The 19,062-nt window shown below is 42.8% G+C and overlaps 1 protein-coding gene across 1 annotated transcript in view; it reads right to left on the minus strand.

The window, feature by feature from the left end:
- LOC128591328 (uncharacterized) overlaps positions 1–19,062 on the minus strand; it is a 75,687-nt gene that overhangs the window by 45,780 nt on the left and 10,845 nt on the right. The window contains exon 5 of the mRNA XM_053598821.1: positions 358–427. Within this exon, the coding sequence (XP_053454796.1) occupies positions 358–427 (70 nt within the window). The remainder of the gene's footprint in view (positions 1–357; positions 428–19,062) is intronic.

The following is a 19,062-nucleotide window of genomic DNA, read 5'->3' on the forward strand; positions in this document are numbered from 1 at the left end:
AGGAAGATCTGAGTCCAGAATTGTCTTCAGCCATGGAGAAAACAGATTGATGACTGGCATGAGTAAACGGCACTGTGACAGGGAGAAGTCAAAATGTAGAAAAGCAGTTTTCAAGGCCATAGTCTCAGTGATTACTGAAGCCAGATTTGCCTCCCTTTCCCATGAATTTCTTATATAGGTCAATAAATATATCTTAGTTTCTTGAGAAAGAGACTTCCAGTATCAGCTCTCACAAGTAAAGAGCTTGGGAAACATTCCCATCCTTACACAAAAAATCTGGAACGCAAAATCAATTCCTTTTTTTGGACTTTCTTTGAAATTCATGAGGATCACAGTCTGGGGTGCAGGGGGACTCACCTTCTGAGTATTAGCTCCAGAAATCCCACCAGGTTTTCATAATTGAGGTACCAGAAAGATGCTGTCATGGCTCTGGCAAGGACAAGGAAAGAATCATCATTATAAAATTTACCCAGTGCCTTCTCCATGAAAAACAAACAAACAAAAAACCCCAATCTTACATCCAGCAGAAAGGACTTCGCTAGAGCCTTATACAGTAGGAGAATGGACATTCTTCCACCTCCTTCCGCCAGGTTTCCTGTACACCTAAGAGAGGAGACAAGAAACCCTCACTGCTAGTTACCACTTTAAGGAAACAGGTTAGGTATGCTTCAGCCAGAGACGGGAGGATGAGGCAGGGACAATAAGCTATACCACTGGAGAAAACACCGCTAAGGTCACAACCTCAAGACTCAGGCCCGCTAAAACACTGAGATTGAATTAGAAGATTATAGAATGCTTCCCTTCTCCTACCCTTAGCACCACATTTACAGGACCCCAATAAAATAATATTAGATTATACTGCAAAATGCAATAATAATAGGGTATCATATTTAGTGTTTTTGCTAAATAAGTAGATTACAACTGCTTTTGACACAGGGAGAGAATGTAGGTAATTATGTAAAATAACAGTTACGTTAATTTTGTCCACATTAGTAACCATTTTACTGTATATGTATTTGTAGTATTATGTTGTATACCTTATATACCATAAAATTTAAGAAAATTAATAACAGTAATATAATGTTTTAGTGATTATAGCATATGGATCAGGGAAATGAATAATAACAATGTCACAAAAGACAGGAGGTATGAACAGAGAATACTTTAAGCTATCTGTACTGTATGAGAAGAGCATAGTGTTATATGAAGGTGATAATCGATTTAAAATGTATATTACATACTGGATATAGTGCTTCATTTTGAAAAGATGAAGAAGTCCTGGATGATTATAAAACAATGCAAATGTGTTTAATACCACTGAACTGTACACCAAAAATGGTTAAAATTATAAAATATGGTAAGCATATTTTACCAACAATGTTCTAAAACCTAAGAAGTATATTGTAAACTCTAGGACAACCACTAACAAATGCTTAAAATGAAGTATAATTTATTTATTAAAAGAGAAATAAAATGGAATTATGTAAAATGCTCAATCAAGACCAGAGAAGGCAGAAAGGGGGAGGTGAGTAACAAAAACCAAATATGCACAGAAAGTTACAAATATGGTAGAAATTATGTCAGTAATCACTTTGAATGTGACAGTCTAAATATGCCAGATAAAATAGATTGTGAGAATGGATTAAGAAAGCAAAAATACAAACAAGATCCAACTATATGTTATCTACAAGATATCTACCTTTAACTATAAAGACTTCAATAGTTTGGAAGTAAAAGGTTATAGAGAAAGACATATCATGCTAACAGTAATTAAAGGAAAGTTGAAATAGCTGCATTAATTTTAAACATAGCAGACTTCAAAACGAAGAAGGTCATCAGGATAAAGAAGGGCATTACATAATGATAAGGGGGTCAATTGTCCAAGACAAAACAGTGTATGCACCTAAAAGTGGACTGTAAAAACACATGAGGCAAAACTGACAGAACTGAAAGGAGAAACAGACAAATCCATTTTTATAGAGAGTTCAACACCCCTCTGTCAATAATTCATAGATCAAGCAGGCGAAAATCAGTGTGGATATATATGACCTGAACAGTACTGTCAATCAGCTTGATCAAATTGACATTTACAGACTACTCCAGCAACAGCAGAATACACATTCTTCCCAAGCTCACATGGAACTTTAAGATAGACCATATCCTGGACTATAAAATGTACCTAAAAAAGCATACAAATCCTACAGAGTATATTCTCAGACCACAATGGAATTAAACTAGTAACTAATAACAGAAACATAACTAGAAATTGCAGAATATCTTAAAGTTAAGCAGTAAATTTCTAAATCACATGTGGAACAAAGAAATGTCAAGAGAGATGTCAAAGTACTTTGAACTAAATGAAACTTGCCAGATATATGGAATGCAGGCTAGCAGTGCTTGAAGGAAAATTCACAGCATTATATGCATATATTAGAAATGATCGAAAAAAATCTACAATCAATAACCTGAGCTTCTAGCTTAAGGAACTAGAGAAGGGAGAACAATTTAAGCCTAAAGTTGGCAGAAGAAAAGTTGCAATGAAAATTAAAGGAGAAACCAATAAAACTGAAAATAAAACTAGAGAAAATCAACAAAACCAAAAGCTCTTTGAAATGATGACTTCTTGAGATAGTTCAAATTGTGTTCGGTTACAACCAAAATGTTTTATTAAGCTATACACACTTATCCCCATGTTCTAAATTTTGTTTTCTCTTTCCCACCTGTACATCCTCACTATAGAGAAGATTTTTCTGATGAATGGGCTCATAATCATATAATACTGATTATATGTTAATCAGGATTGTTGTACAGGGTATGATGCAGGTGTTCAATAGATAGTGGTTTAAAAGATAAACGAATTAATGTTTCCTTTCCACCATCTTCCTGGATGTTGGGTTATTCATGTTCTGACTACACACAGCCAACTCTCCATCCATGCAGAGATCATCTGCCTGATCACAGATATGACACAGTGGAGGAAACTGTAGCGACACAGCCAGCCTCCCATGCGTTTGTGTTTTTGATTCTCCCACTGCCTGCTGGAGAGAGGGGTCTACAGAAGAGGAGACTGTGTTGTGTGACAGCACATGCATTCCACATACCAATAAGCTTCCATCTATAACATGTCTGGTCCCTGTCTTAAGAATTTGGGGGATTCAGTAAAATGTAGACTGCTCCATTTCCAAGCCCACGTTAGCACTCATACCAGATTAGCATACATTCTTTTTTTCCCACCCATACACATTTTACTTAGTTGTATTTGACAGTTCTGCAATGGTGTGAAGGTTACACGATCGTACATATGTAAAAATATGTCACAAAAGTTTAGCTTTAGACTATATATCCACATCTAGTATTCAGTATTTGCTATGCATTTTTAGATATTTCATGAGGTTACAATTACCACTCTTTAATTTCAAAAACAGTGTAAGCTGGGTGGCACCTGTGGCTCAAGGAGTAGGGCGCCGGCCCCATATACCAGAGGTGGTGGGTTCAAACCCAGCCCTGGCTGAAAACTGCAAAACAAACAAACAAACAAAAAAACAGTATAAGCTTCTAATAATTAAACAATACCTTGATTCTATTGTACACTTCGATTTTCTTTCTTTTTTTTGTACATTTCGATTTTCATGTTGCTATCCTTGAAGCACAGATGAAAAGCATCTGTTTTCACTCTTCAGCTACCTGGTTAGAGAGAAATCCTATCTAGGGAGAGACAATGAAACTTCACTGCAAGTCACATCCCACATGAGTCATTATTGATTATCAACCAGTAGAGCACTGCATTTGGGACAGAATTTGAAGAAAGGGTAAGGGTTTTTTTTTCTTTAAACCTATTAGAAACTAGTTAATGAGGGCCTCTGGGGCTTCCCAGAGCCATTCTTAATTTATTCTTTCTAAGATATGACAGGTTTGTTAACATTGGTCAAATTGTCTAGAGTAGCAAAATAGGCCATTGACCTGAAATAAAGTGCCTAAAATATGTAAATTACATAAAGAAGACATCACTAAGGTATTTTACTGTCTCCCTGGAACTGAGTTCTACAAACCACCACCAAAATCAGGTCCTTTTCAATGCATAGAAGATATCTTTTTTGTGCGGTGGGAGGTAGGGGATCATCCTGGCCCCCAAATAACAACGTTAAAGGGGAGCCTAGAGACAGCATTGACTAAGAGATCAAATACCAGTTACTAACGGAGTCCAGCTCTACCTGTGTGGGCTGGGCTTTTCATTCCATCTCATTTCTCTGGGGAATTCATGACCTGCTGGGGGTAGGAGGGTAAACAAGAATACGGCATTTTCTAGTGCGCAGAAGGCCAACCCAGCAAGCCACTCAAGATTTATTTTGACACATTTAAAAATACAATGAATGGATTTGTGTATCAATAAATATCTATACAAATAATTTCTACTATTCCCCAGTAATTTCACTCCCCATATCACCCTTGATAAGTAAGAGATGATCAATAGTATCTATAGGGTAGACATGACTTTCCTCCTGCTTCCTGATTCAACCACAACAGACTATAAAACAATATCATTTTTGCCCAGGTATAAGCTTTTATATTAAACACATTTCCCTTTTAATTATTCATCAAAATGAAGAAAGTATTTTTTTCATGACTACATGAACCAACAGTTCAACATCAAACAGGACGTTTGTCTCAAACATTTCTGACACTCGGAGATATTCTGCCTTGCTCTTCTTCCTTAGAATCCAAGCCTGCACAATCAAACAAACAAAAACCCTTCTGTAATGATCAAGAGTTTCTGTAGAGAAAAGGTCACTTCTAGGTTAAAATAAATCACAACGAGTGATCTGAAGGGTAATGGTTTGCAGCAGTATTTTTTAAAATTCCATTATGTCTTTTAAATGAATTTAAAGAGAGCTGCATGAACCGCATGCTCTCACGGTTACCATTTAATGAATGTGTGTTTGTGTGCATGCATTTTGTAGGAGCACCATAGAATTCAGACCATCAGTAAAAGATTATAGACACCACCATCCTCCCCAGGGCCTCAGTGCCAACTCCACCCACAATAAACCAAAGGCCATGGAGAGACAGGGAGATAGTGTCTGCTCACTCAAAAATCCACATTTCAGGGCATACCAACCATCTCTCAGCTGAGGAGGTAGTCAGCCCAGCATCGCTTTATTCCTTCCTTCCTTACATTCTCTGTGGCAAGTTTCTTCTATCCTCAAGACCTCAGAGAGATCTACGTACTGTTTCCTACACTGAATGCATTATTACTATATCGCTGTGTTAAGTCGTTACACATTCCTTCCGTGTGCAGTACATCAGTGCTGTGGTTTGAAGACAAAGGTAATGTGCCTTCTATAAAACAGGCACAGAGACACCCAAATACACTCCAGACGTGCATGCCTCATTGTTTTCCCCATAAGCTTAAAAATCACATTCCAACTCATACCATTACTCTTAAATGTCTCTCCTTCCACCATCTGCAAAATAAAAATTCTATGATTACTTTTCAGCAGACGATAAAGGCATTTCAAAAATTTTTGTAGTAAATATACAAAATAAAAACAACATATTGCCTAATAAATGTTCTGTCTTCTTGTTTTTACTTAATCACTCCAACATGAATGCGATGCCGCCAGGAGAAGCTTGTTTAGGAACAGAAGCAAAAGAAAAGCTTTCTGGCCCCGTTTCCTGCTGGTTACTCACAAGTTAGCCATCTGGGGTGCTTTCCCTCTTGCTCTTTCTCACAGAGGCAGACGGTTCATTATTCTCACCCTACTGGCTGTCATTTCTATCCATAGATTAAGTCATGCATGTAGCTATACGCACATTATATTCTCCTGTTTTACACATAAATAAATGACAGTCTATTATAAATTTAGTGGATCACTTTTAAGAAGTGAATGGCAACATATCAAATAGAATATACAGTAAGTTTATGGAAAACAGAAACCCAGAACAAATGTCACTGTACTTTAGTTATTCTTACACAACTCCTTCTCTGTAAAATATAATAAATACATATATCTTCTAGAGTTTAAAATCAGAGTGGCACTTTCTATAGGGAAATTTCTATTGTTATTAGATCAGCTATTTCCATAATGGCAATGTATATTGATTTAATCACTCACAATATCAACATCTTTTGTTAGAAGCACATTTTACATTGATTCGAGCCACTTGGGCTGGGCAAGTGTTTAAAGTACTGAAACTAAAAATAGGTTTATCAGGATCTGTAAAGATATTTTTGCTAAGTGTTCATTGGCTTAAAAATATCCTTTCAAAACAATTCAGATTATTTGGCTGAGAGGTTCATATGCACATATTGACCCAGAGGCTGTGATTTCCTGTATGACAGAATCTCTTACAAAATTAGTAACACAATCCAGGTTCAGTTTACAGGCATAATAGAGTTCTCCCCAGAATGTAAGAGTCTGTGGAGATGATTTTTTTTGTTTTTATGATGGTGGCGTGGATGGATGGGGAGAAGGGGGGGAAGTATGGGAAGCCGAAAACCAAAGTTGAATAAGATAAAGATACAGAAAATACAGTTGAAATGATGTTTCCTTGCTCATTGTAGTAGCCTTTGTAATGAAAAGGCAACAGCGATTCTCGTGTACCTTGATGAGAACACGCCAGTGACTGTAACACAGACACAACACCAACCCTAGAGCCATCCCAAAGCTGGACAGCACAACACACCCCAGAAGAGGTTGCCTGTCAAACTGCTCTTAAAAGACCAGTGCACTTTATAAACACTAATATTTATTTTAGTGATTCCTCTGGAAAAATACCTTCCATCCCTAATTGGCCTTCTATACAACAGCAAAGTCAACGGTCACCAGCTAGAAAATGCAGGGGAGGGGGGCGGGCACGACCACCTTTGTCTTTCATTCCTCCCAGTGAACAGGATGCCTGGGAAGGGCAGGCGACTTCCAGGAATTCAAGGTTGCCGAATTACTAAAATAAAACACACTTTTTACATACATCAATAAATCAGCCTGCCATGGCAAGACGGCCAGCCGGTTCCTAGAGAAAATGAACCCTTGTGGCCACTCCTCTGTTGCCGGACCGGATCACAGAATCCTACAGGACAGGCTCAGGGCAGCCGGCAAAGCCCCGTGAGAATCGACACGCAATTTAACCTCCAGAGAAAATCCCCGCGGAGAAGTCGGGGGCGGGGGCGAGCTCAGCCTGCGGAGCTCGGGTGGGGTGCGATGGCCCCCAGTACCTTGGGGAAGGGCGGGGAGGAGCAGGCGGCCTGCAGGTCCCCGGGCCACACAGGGGCGCGCGCAGGGACAGCCGGGCCTGAGGCCAGGCGGGAGGACTGCGCAGCCCGCTGCCGCCAGCCACCCTGGGAACACGACTCTGCCACTTACCCCGTCGGTGTTATTAAAAGATGTTAAGGGCTCCAATGGTTAGATCGAGGAGAAACCTCTTTCTTTTTTGTCATATGGAAATCCCAATTAAAAAAAAAATCGGAGGCAGCATTGGGCTCCCGGTACAACCCACAGAGTCTGCACTCCGCCCCCAGCCAGCCCTCAACTTGCTGCAGCAGGGGCCAAAAATCAATCCCAAGCTGGGAGTGCGCAGGCAAAGACTTCCCACCGGGGCAGGGACAGAGTCTGCCTTTGCTTTGAAAGCAGTAACCTGCGAGTGGCATCAGGAGAAAGAGTTCCTACACAGTGTTTCTCTCCAGAGGTTTCATATATGACACTTACAGTACCTAAGTCCTGACACTGTCCCAGGTACTATCCCATGACAATGGGACAGTCATGTCCCATGATTCTCAAAAAAAAAAAAAAAATCCCCAATCTTCCTATGTCTAACAGAGTGTGCCTGGCAGCGTTCTGCACCCCGGCCCCACTCAACACAACCAGTAGTCCCCAAAGACCTTCCTCCGCCCTAGGGCAGAGAGACTTTAAATGCCCCTTAGGTTTTAAGAGGGGAGGAAGGAGGAGGGAAGGAACTGGGTTTAGTCCATTCAGAGGTGCCCTGGTTAACTGTCTCACTAAATGGGTGGAATTTTTTAAAAAAGAGAAGTCTTAAGCCAGGAGGTTTGGAAAAACACGTGTGACTGTGCAGTGCTCCTGGGCTGATGGGTCATTTTACTCCAGAGATAGGCCTGCCCAGACCATCTAGGTTTGTCACACACCAAACACCCAGTAAGGCCTGCGTGTCAGTGACTAAAGCAAATGAGATCCAGCTACGATTTGCTGGAAAAGTATATATTCAACTCTATTAATTAATAAGTTGCTAATTTTGGAATCTGTGATAAATAAATCTGTGGAGGCTGGCCCTGGGTTGGGGGATAGTTAATTTCCAACTTGCTGGACACTCCAAGTCTGCCATATTTTGAATCAGGGCAGGCCACCTAAGCTTAAAGGGCTTTGTTTCTTCAGTAAGTCTTCCAGTTCTTGGTCCAACAACTGATCATTAAGGGACTTTTGTGGTTAACATATAAGCATATGAAACATGCCTGTTGTGAATTTAAATTATTTTAACTAATTACCTTTTTCTTACACCATGAGTACAGTTACCATTTTTCAATACATTAAATTGGCCTTTCTTGCTATGAGTCTCAATCAGTAAGAATTAATGGTACAATAAATACAGATTAGAACTGAAAACACAAATGAGAGAAAAATTGGAGATTTCACCAGAAGCTCAGAATAGGGTGGCCAAGGCTTTCTCGTTCTCATCCATGAGCAGCATACAGAAGGGCAGGATAAAATGTGATAAAGTGGCAGAATAATGGATACCTGTAGAGAGACACAGACACTGTACAACAGCCAATATGCTTTTTCTCTTTTTTTAAATTGGCTTTTAATGAGCAGCTGTTAAAGTTCAACAACAACCTATTAACCACTTCAGGGTCTGCTTTATGAGAAATGTGATCTGCCCTCATAACTCAGAGCTCTGCAAATTCCAGTAAAGTAGGGGCAATATGGTTTTAAAAATGAATCAGTATGCCAAAGTAATCGCATTGGGACATGTATGTCCTGATAGGTGAGGGTGGTTGGGGAAGGAGACATATTGAGATTCAGCTTCGGTGTAGATGAAGAGCTGCAGCTGTTTTCTTGGTTTTACCAAAAGAATGAAAAATGTCATTAGTTTTTTTCAAGACAAATGCAAGCAACTGGCTTTGTTGCTATATCTCCCTCCCTCCTTCCTCCCTTCCTCCACGGCTTTAGAGAAACGCTGCCTTAAGATTGTAGCAGGGATAACACCAGAAAGGCTATGTTAACCACTGTGATAAAAATGTGTCAAATGGTTTATGAAGCGAGTGTATGATACCCCATGATCATATCAATGTATACAGTTATGATTTAATAAAAAAAAATAAAAAATAAAAAATAAAAAAAAAAGATTGTAGCAGGGATGGAATCACAGGGTCTGGCTACATTAGCAGAATCACAGACAGCACCAGGGTGATGTCTTCCCTCTCCAGCTCTAATTATTTATCCAGATCAAGCCTGACTGCTGGAAATTCAGCTCTCTCCAGGTGGTAACCAAGCTGAAAGGTTCTTTTCACTGAGAAATGATGGACTGGTGGCTGGCATAGAGCCTACAGACCAGTGAGGCCTTGTGGGCAGTGTCATGAAATAAATACCCAGGACCATACCATTTTCCTCAATTCTCCCCAGGAAGGTATTGGTCAGTTTTTAAAAATTAGGCAAGTAGAACATATCTGCCGTGCACAGAACATACAAAGATTGAACCCCTGGAAGACATTGATCTTACAATTAATTTTGTGAAATGAGGAAAGGAGGCCTGCTGAGATTGTTGGTATTTTATAGCTGGAGCATCCGTTTAAAGTCCCTATAAGCAGTCAAAGCAGGTTGCTTCATTGTTCCTACTTATGGGTGCTGTTTTCTCATGCGAGTCTCCTGAAAACAGAAAATATTCAGGAAGCATTTACGTTCTCATTTGCTCCAGTTCAAATAAAAACAGAAAGCCACCAGCACTCAGGCAGCTCCTTAGCTCCCCTAAAGCTCTAAGTCACTCCCCAAACTCCACAGAATAAAACATTTTAAAAAATCAATTTAAATCGATCAATCCTGTTTATATTTGCCTATTTTTAAAAGCTTTGTTTGCGGCAATGCGTCATTTGAATGCTTTCCCCTTCCTTACTGCTTTCCTAGGACTGCAAAACTACTATCACAAACCTGCAGATTTTAAATTGATCAGGCCTGTGATAAGACAAATCACCTTCAGATTCCTTTATTTTTCTCTACTCACAAAAGAACATGGCAGTGAGCGAGGACATGTCGTGAATGTGTGGGCAAGGCACACCATAATGACAAGGTTCATCCAACAAAGAATACAGGATAGGTTTGGGGAGACAGTGTGTGTACTTTTAGTTAGAATTTCAAATTATGCTGTGTTTAGTCTAATGTTAAAATCCATTTGTATTCTCCACATATACAGCCACCTCTTAACAGTACATTTGAGGATTCTTTTTCCTATTTCCTGATAAGGACGGGAATTCAAAATCTGCCAAGGTGGATTAGCTTGCTCAGTTTTAAAAAACAAATTTCCCTTTTTAAAAATCCCTCTCTTGTGGCAACTGACATTTTAATTTAGAGTTTGAGAAGCTGTGGGATTTTATTTCAGTGTTCACATCTGACCAAACCATTTCCTCAAGTGCAACTGGGATTTGTAACATATTTATCAAATTTCTCTAATAAAATGTTCATCCATATTACAGTGTCTACATTTAAGGGAAGGGGCTCAAATTATTTAGAGAGTAATTAATATGAGTTTACTCTATAGCTAGCTTCTTATTACATAGTAAATGCCACAGAAGCACATCAAGTATTCTATAGAACAAAGTAGTAATAGAAGAATTAATAGAATTTGGAGGTGGGTATAAATTTAACCAGGTGGGACTATGAGGTCATTCTTATACCCAGTATAAAAACCACTGCCTGGTGGGGTCTGGGTGTGTGCCACACCTCTTAGGGGCAAGACACAATTGTAAGAGGGACTTTACCTAACAAATGCAATCAGTGTAACCTGGTTTCTTGGACCCTCAATGAATCCCCAACAATTAAACAAAAAAACCCACTGCCCATCCATTTTGTGATGCCATTTCAAATACAGAAAAATTTCAACTTGGTGGGAGAAAAAAAGAAAAAAAGAAAACACACACTACATCTCATGTTAATAGGTTGTTTTTAAAAAAATAGAAAATATTAAATTAGTATTCATCGGTAGACAATATATTAATTATAAAATATGAATGTTTTTAAAAAAATAAATAGAACGTAGAGGAATTTCCCATTTCCAAGGGAAAACAAAAATCTCACCATTCTTATAGCCATTATACAGATTATAGACAACACTGTTCAGATTTAGAAACTTTTTTATCCTCTTTAAGAAAATGTTTATTGTAGTGATTAGAGTTTAAAATAAAACCCTCTTAGGATGTGAGGGACATTTCTACTGCACACAGCACTTGCAGTTATTTAAACATTTTGAGCTTCTTTGTCTCAAATGCATCTAGTTCTACTCAGCCCAAAATCACTTGTTTTCTTCACTTGATTGCCCGACAAGATCCACTGTTCTTCTAGGGCAGCAGTTCTGAACCTGTGGGTTGCGACCCCTTTGTAACAATGAAAATACACTGCAGCATTAGGAAGGTTGAGAACCACTGTTCTAGGGGCTTGTTAAGGGTCCTCAAGCTGAAGTTCCCCTCTTTATTTTTTTACCCAACAGTGTACTATATAAAGTTATTGGAGCACTGGTCCATAATCCTAAAGTAAATAGCCTAGGACTGAAACACTCTACCCTGGAGAAGAGTTGGTTGATTAGCTCTATGCTAACTTGGCCAGAGACTTCAGGATGGAGAGCCAGGGCAATCCACTGCCTGGGGGGTCTCCTGGGGTAGAGTGGGCCACATGGGACCACCCAGCTCCTAGCCCAAGGTCCTGTGCTTTTTCCCCCTGCTCTAGATTTCCCTGCATGCTCACTGTGCGGCCTCGGTGCTGATCATTACTGGCTGTGTGATCCTCACGTTAGGGAGGCAGTCCAGGTGGACCATGAATGCTTTGTCTCCTACGAGGAGTCACAAGACAGACATTATAAAAATCAACACTATGCTGTAGAGTTACAGGGTCAGAGTGGTTTAAGTGATTAAAGTACCAGTATTTGAAAGGAAAACACAATAGACTTGAATGTGATTTGCATTTATACAAACTTGACATTTGTACCACTATTGCGAGCTACGGTAGATGGCAGTCTTATTTTGCTGAAGAGGCAAGGTGACAGGAACTACCCAGCATGCTAATTTCTCAGTCCGGGATCGTGTCTACTGATTTCAGTGTGTTCTCCCTCAGAAGTCTGAAGCTCTGAACATCCGTCCAGCTAATACTGGGATGGGGCTGCCCTATGCTTAGGTGGTGACTCTGCAGGTGGGGTGGATGGATGTGGACATGAGGAAGGAGCCAGGGATGACAGCGGGGTTGAAGCTTATGCAAATGGCTGGGGTTCCCAGTGGCTGGCAACTACAAAGGGGACTGTCACATCCTGGTTACCATGAGGCTAAGAATGTCCCACAAGAGAGCTGCTGAGGCAGCGTCCTTAAACCATACCCCTCATTGTATCTAATGGCCTGAACCCTTGGGCTACCACCTGAAGCCTGCCGCATGGAATTCAGATGTGGCAGAGGCGCCTGTGATAAACCTGACTCAGCCCCAACTACCCAGCCAGCCTCCAGCCCCTGCAGAAGGCCTTAGTTTGCGAGTACAATAGGAACTTTCTTAAAAGGGACAAGAGTTGTGTTAGCAAGTACCTTTCAAAAAGACAGGGATGTACACCAGGGCAAGTAGACAAACAAAGCCCCACCGCACCCCTGCCACTCGGAGGGAATCAAAGGCAAACACGAAGGAGGAAAGTGCTCCGACAGGCGATAGGGCCTGTCAGCTCACAGAACAGGGGCCAACTCCTGTCCTAATCTCATTCACCAAGAAGCAACAGCACACAAGAGAAAGCAGAAGGAAGACAGCTCAGACCCTGGGTGGAGTGCAGCGTGGCATAAATAAAGTAAATAAACAATAAATCACATAGTCTCCCTGAATCCTATGACGTGGCTGGCAGGGCCCTTTTCGGATTTTAGACGTGCACCTCACTAGAGCTGTCAGCCATCTCTGCCTGCAGAAAAGAGGGATTGCAGCTATTATTGGCTGGGTGAAAAATATCCCCAGCCATTTGTTCTGAATGGTCCTTTCCAGAAAGTGGTTTTCTCTTGTCCATAACAACACTGAGCACCTACTATGCGCCAGGCACGTGTCTCAGGCTGCTGTATGCATGTATCATTCAGCCCTCAACACTACCCTATGAGGTAGTATCCTACTTTACAGACTCCCAAACTGATGCACAGAGAGGCCAAGTAACTTGCCCGAAGGTACACAGCAGCAAGGAAGTGACATACCAGCGTCTGAAGCCAGGACATCCCAATCCAAGCATTTGCTCCACTGCTCCCATAAACAGGCTCAGGAGCTCAACTTAGTGTTGAGGGTGTCAGCCACTCATCCTGCTCCCTTGGCTCCCTCCACGTGAAGCCTGTGCCTGTCTGCCATGGTTCCTCTTCTTTCTGACGTGGGTACACAGAGGTACCTGAGATGACAGGTATTGTGTACCTGTGAGCATGAACCTGTTCCCTATTCTCTCGGCATTTCTCCAGCTACAGTTTGGGTTTTCCTGAGACAGAACACTGATCATTATGTAGGGTAAAAAAATGCAGGGTAGCTATTCCACCAAAGCCAGTATCCAGGGTTGACAGCATATGGTTATATATTTTTCAGAGACAGAAGTCTAATAGTCAAACAAAAATAATTCTGTAAGTCTTTAAAAAATGATCTGCAGAGGCAAACACAAATCATTGTGAAAGAAATTTTTTCTCCTAACAGGAATAAAACCCCAAGAAAAAAAAGAGTTAAGGAAATGACTTAGTGACATGTGCAGAGGCAAGTGAAAGTGGGCTCTGGGGAGGCACATTACGGATATGGATGCGTGGAGGCCCAGCTGGGAGGGGGCAGCTAGGAAATGGGGCCCCTGGAGCACCCGAGCCTCTGACTTCTTCCTTCCTTTTCTTCTTCCATGGCTTGTGACTCAGAAACACCAGGAACCAGGGAGAAGGGCCCAGAAGCCTGGATTAAGGCAGCTGGGAGTCCAGACCTCTGAAACAACATGGCCTGGCGTGGCCTCTTTCTAGCTGTGTGACCTTGTGCCACTGGCCTGCTCTCTCTGAATCCAGTTTCTTCATTTACAAAATGGTAATACTAGTATGCACTGCATAGGTGTTTATAAAAATAAAATGAAAACATCCACATGGAGAGGCAGGAAATGCTACAAAGTGATATTTAGCACCAGCAGAAATAATAAGTAGTAGGCTTGGAAGAGGCCAACGATTCTCTTTGTGTCTTGTTCGGGTCCAGTATGAGGGATGGAGAGTACCCACACCTGTACAGCCCAATTCAAATGATATCCCTAGAGCCTGAGCCAGCGGCAGGACGTGAACTGAACTGCGAGGATCCTAGGCCCTGCCCAGCCCCTGCCGGCCCACCTGGCCCTTCTGGCAGAACAAGGATTGCGGACAGGGGAGGCTAAGAAGTGATCCGACCTGTGGGAAGGGGCTTGAGGGGTAGATGAGAGCGGGTGAATGAAGGTGCCTCCTGTAGGTGGGACTGTCTTTAAATCACACCAGGCCTCTGTGCAGACAGCTCTTTCCCCAGGGGGTTCATCAACCTCCTGAGTTGATGCGGTGTTCACGTCAACATCACAGTTACAGATCACTATGGTCCATTTCACGTGGGGCTCTGGTATTCAATATTGTAATCTTAAATCATTAATGAACTCAAGCCTCTCTCAGATTGCATGAATTGGTGAGAACAGCTCCCCATTGCCCAAACAGGCCACCGTGCCCTTCTGCAAAGTGTTCTCAGGCCTACCTGGGCCTGTCACAGGCCTGAGGCCATGCGGCAGCTTCCCCGCCTCCCCCAACCCATACTCAACACAAAGGCTCTGCCAGCCACAGTGACCCTGCAGCCCATATCAGCGTGCTGCCACCCCCTCCTCAAACACAGATCGAAGACTGGCTGTTGGCCTGGGCCCCCATGCTGCCTGGGGACAATGCACCCTCTCAGTGCACTTTACATCCAGTGACCAAAAGCTCTTCTCAAGGCAATGCTGCTCCACCGCTCTCAAGTATACACCTCGTAGAAATAAAGATACAAACGGTGCTGATGCGGACGACTGGGCCATTCTTGTGCACAGAAGGACCGCTCTGTGTGGGCCTGTGTGAACTGGCCTTTCTCAGTGGTTCAGTTGTCAGCTCAGAGACTGACAGCACAGCAGAGAAGAGCAGCTCCTCTACCGGCCGGTGCTGGCCACATTCACGGTGACGGGTCACAGAGGGGCCAGCCCGAGGCACCCGCCTCCTTCAGACTTCTGGGCCCTTGGGCTGCTGAGGGATGGGCTGGGGAAGGCGGTATGCCCCAGTCCAGGGGCAAGGGGGTGCTGCTGGTGCAGGGAGGGGCTGCAGCAAGGAGGAAGCCTGGGGGCTGATGGGGTGGGGCACTGGCCATGTTCTTCCTACCCAAAGTTGCCAAAAGGTCTCTTGGCTGCCAGACAGACAAGGCTAGACAAACTGCTGCCCCTCTTCACGGCCACAGCACGTAGGGGCTGACCTGCCGCTTCCCCTCTGGGGTTAGTTCCCTTTCCTGCTGAGGCTGCAGGGGGATGGAGGCCTAGCAGTGTGTCAACTGCTGGCCCCAGTCCCGAGGATGAGTCTCAGCAGTCCCCTCATCCAACTCTGACAGCCACAGAGGTGCCATGCCTTGGCCTAGCCAGCCCATGCGTCAGGATGGTGGCACCCAGAAGAGGAAGTTCCCAGACGGAGGAAGAATGAGGACAGAGGCTAAAGGCAGCCCACGGGGGATCGCAGCGTGCTGAGGAGAGACCGAGAGTCTGTGCAGGGCAAGGCAGGCCCGAGAACTGGCGCTCTGGTGTCTGCCTGCCCCACCTGCACTTCCATCCCACAAGAGATACTTGACACACTTGCAGCTCCTCTCGCCCTCCCTCAGGCTTTTGCAGCCACCACACAGGAATCTCCTCTGATGCAGCCTTCTCCCTGCCTCCTCCTTCCCTCCATCCAGACTGATCTCTGGAAGTAGCTCTGTCAAGGCCCACCAGATAAAGCCCTCAGCATTCTGGATCCACTCTTGCTAGACAATCCCCTCTCTTGACCAGCTGCTACTCTTTCTCCCCAGGGGACAGCAGGGCAGAGCTAGTGGCTTTCATCACCATGCACTTGTCCAGAGCAAGGTCTTGGTCCTCCAGGTTCCCCAAAACACCTTCTGGGGAGGAAGTGTGGCTCAGAGGGTGTGGCCCAGCTGTTCAAGGCTATCCTCAAAGCAGCAGCCCCAGAAGGTGGCTTCCAGGTTACAGCCAGGATGGCTCAAAATGGAGATGCTGGACTGGCTGGCCTGTGCTTCATAAGCTATGCTGGAGACTAGGGCGATGGGGAGAGGACAGCACGGGGAAGGTCACTGGTATCCTTTCTCTCCCACTACTGGTATTCACCAGCTGTATCTCAAAGTTCTTGTTCTTTCACAGTAGAAGTGGGTGGAGGAAAGTGTTTTCCAAAAGTACCATCAAAGTGCTAGGAGGCTGTTGAGAACGCACATGTGGATACTAGCGGGAGGCTGGGGCAGCAGGAAGGACAGTGCTCACCAGGGAGGGGTGTTTATGGGTGCGCCATGCTGGGTGGGGGCAGTAAGAAGAGCTGAGGCAGCAGGGTGGGGGCCCTAGACGAAAGCCCAGCACACACACTCAGGGAAATCCAAAGGCCTCCATCACCAGCCAGAGCATCTGGTTAAGAATGCCCCAGACACAACAACACTGCAGGCAGCCTCCTGTGGCGGCATATGGTGCCAGCAGAGCCTGTGCAAAGGCTCTTCCCCAGGGAGGGGGAGGATCAACTGTGAGTCCTGCCTGCAGGGGCACTGTGCGGGGAGTGGCCCCTGAGGAAAGAGAGCCAAGGCCCTGAGGTACAGGAGGAAGCAGGGGCCTTGGGAATCCAGCTTTGGCCAAAGCCATCAGAGGAAGCCCACAAGGTATCATACAAACCAGACATGAGGGAGGTACAGATCAGCAAATCAGAGAAGACAGACAGATGAGCAGCTGGACCACACAGTGAGGCCCGGCCTGCAGGGCACAAAGGGCCTGCTTGAGGCCCTGTGCAGTGGGAGGGCAGGGCGCTGGAAAAATGTAGGTGTTTACAGGAATATAAAAAGAGCATATCCACAAAATGAAGAGGGTGTAGCCACCATGATGAAGAATAACACTGGCTATGACACTGGACATTCAAATCCCTGGGGACAGAATTCATAGACTGCATACCTCCTCTGCTTGGGGGAAACAAAATCAAGCCCATTGGATACTGGGTTTGCATGTCCAATTGCTAAAAGCCAGTGTGATCAAGGCACAGACTGAATGGGCCCAAGGCCACAGCAAGGAGGAAGAAACTGAACCTGAAGATGGGATCAAATGTTTTCATCAGATTTATTTTTATTTATTTTTTGAGACAGAGTCTCACGTTGTCACCCTTGATAGAGTGCTGTGGCGTCACAGCTCACAGCAACCTCAAACTCTTGGGCTCAAGTGATTCTCTTTCCCCAGTCTCGCAAGCAGCTGGGACTACAGGCACCTGCAACAACACCTAGCTATTTTTAGAGACGAGGTCTCACTCTGGCTCAGGCTGGTCTCAAACCTATGAGCTCAGGCAATCCACCCACCTTGTCCTCCCAGAGTGCTAGGATTATAGGAGTGAGCCACCGTGCCCGGCCCCAAATTGTTTGATTTTTAAAATGGGACTCTCACTCCTGAACCACCCCCACATGTACCCCAAAACCAAAACAAACCAAAAACCTTTCCAACAAATTCCTACATTATCATGGAGCATCTGCCCATCAATAAGAAAATAACTTTGCCACAACTTACATCTCAAACAAAAACTAAGGAGGGTAAATAGTCAAGCCTACTTTCTTTAATTTCGCAAGGCATTTGGACATGTCTAAGTATTAGGTTTCCAACTAAACAGGAATGATTTAGGCTCACTTGAAATGGCACATACATTTAAGTATAATAAGAACAACATTATAATACACTAGTAACAAGCACGTTATATACTTATATAATATTCATATATTTATTTATAAATATGCAAAATAAAAAATAATATAATAATAGGTCCCCTGGCTGATTGTTACCCCAAGTTATTCCCTTCAGAGGATACACACTCTTTTAACAGGCACTGGGAGGTGCACTAAAGGTTTTTTTCTGTTACAATATTTCCTTCAATGAAATTAACTTACATTAAGCTCAACAGTTACAGGGTATAAGCAAATTGACTTGTTGATTTTTTCTTAACAAGCCATTAAACCTGAAAATCAACTTATTAAATGTAAAGTTAAAATGATTAAAAGTAATATATACCAAACTATTTCACTGGTAATTGAATTAGTGTATCTGTTTTTCTTTACCTGGATATGCTTTTTATTAAAGTGAAAAAACCCACAATTTTTTTTTATGCTTAATCTATGACATCAACCTAGTTCTTATTTAAATCATTGTTGGAAGATAAAACAGTCCCACTGCTTTGCTTATTTTAAATATGCTACATCTAAGGGAAAAGAGGCCTGACTCTTTGGTTTCTGAAAATGTGTGTGTATAAATATACACACACACACATTGAGTTCTAGTTATTTCCTAATTTGGGTTTGACATACATAAAAATTACACCCTAGGAATTACAATGTACACTTCTGTGAAACAACTGTAAGGTAAGTTCAACTCTATTTCAAAGTTTATGCTAAATATTTTTTTAAATGATGTAAAAGATTCATGAAGAACCGAGTGAGTATATTTATGTTGTTTTTAATTCTACTGATAAGATTTACAAAAAATATGTACTTAAACTTGTTCTATTTTTCTTTAAATACTTTCACTAAGATGTTAAGGACTGGTGAGGAAGTAATTTATTAAAAATGTGTATTTGTATTACTACACTGAGTA

This window comes from Nycticebus coucang, chromosome 8 (assembly GCF_027406575.1).
Source record: "Nycticebus coucang isolate mNycCou1 chromosome 8, mNycCou1.pri, whole genome shotgun sequence".
In the NCBI taxonomy this organism is placed as follows: Eukaryota; Metazoa; Chordata; class Mammalia; order Primates; family Lorisidae; genus Nycticebus; species Nycticebus coucang.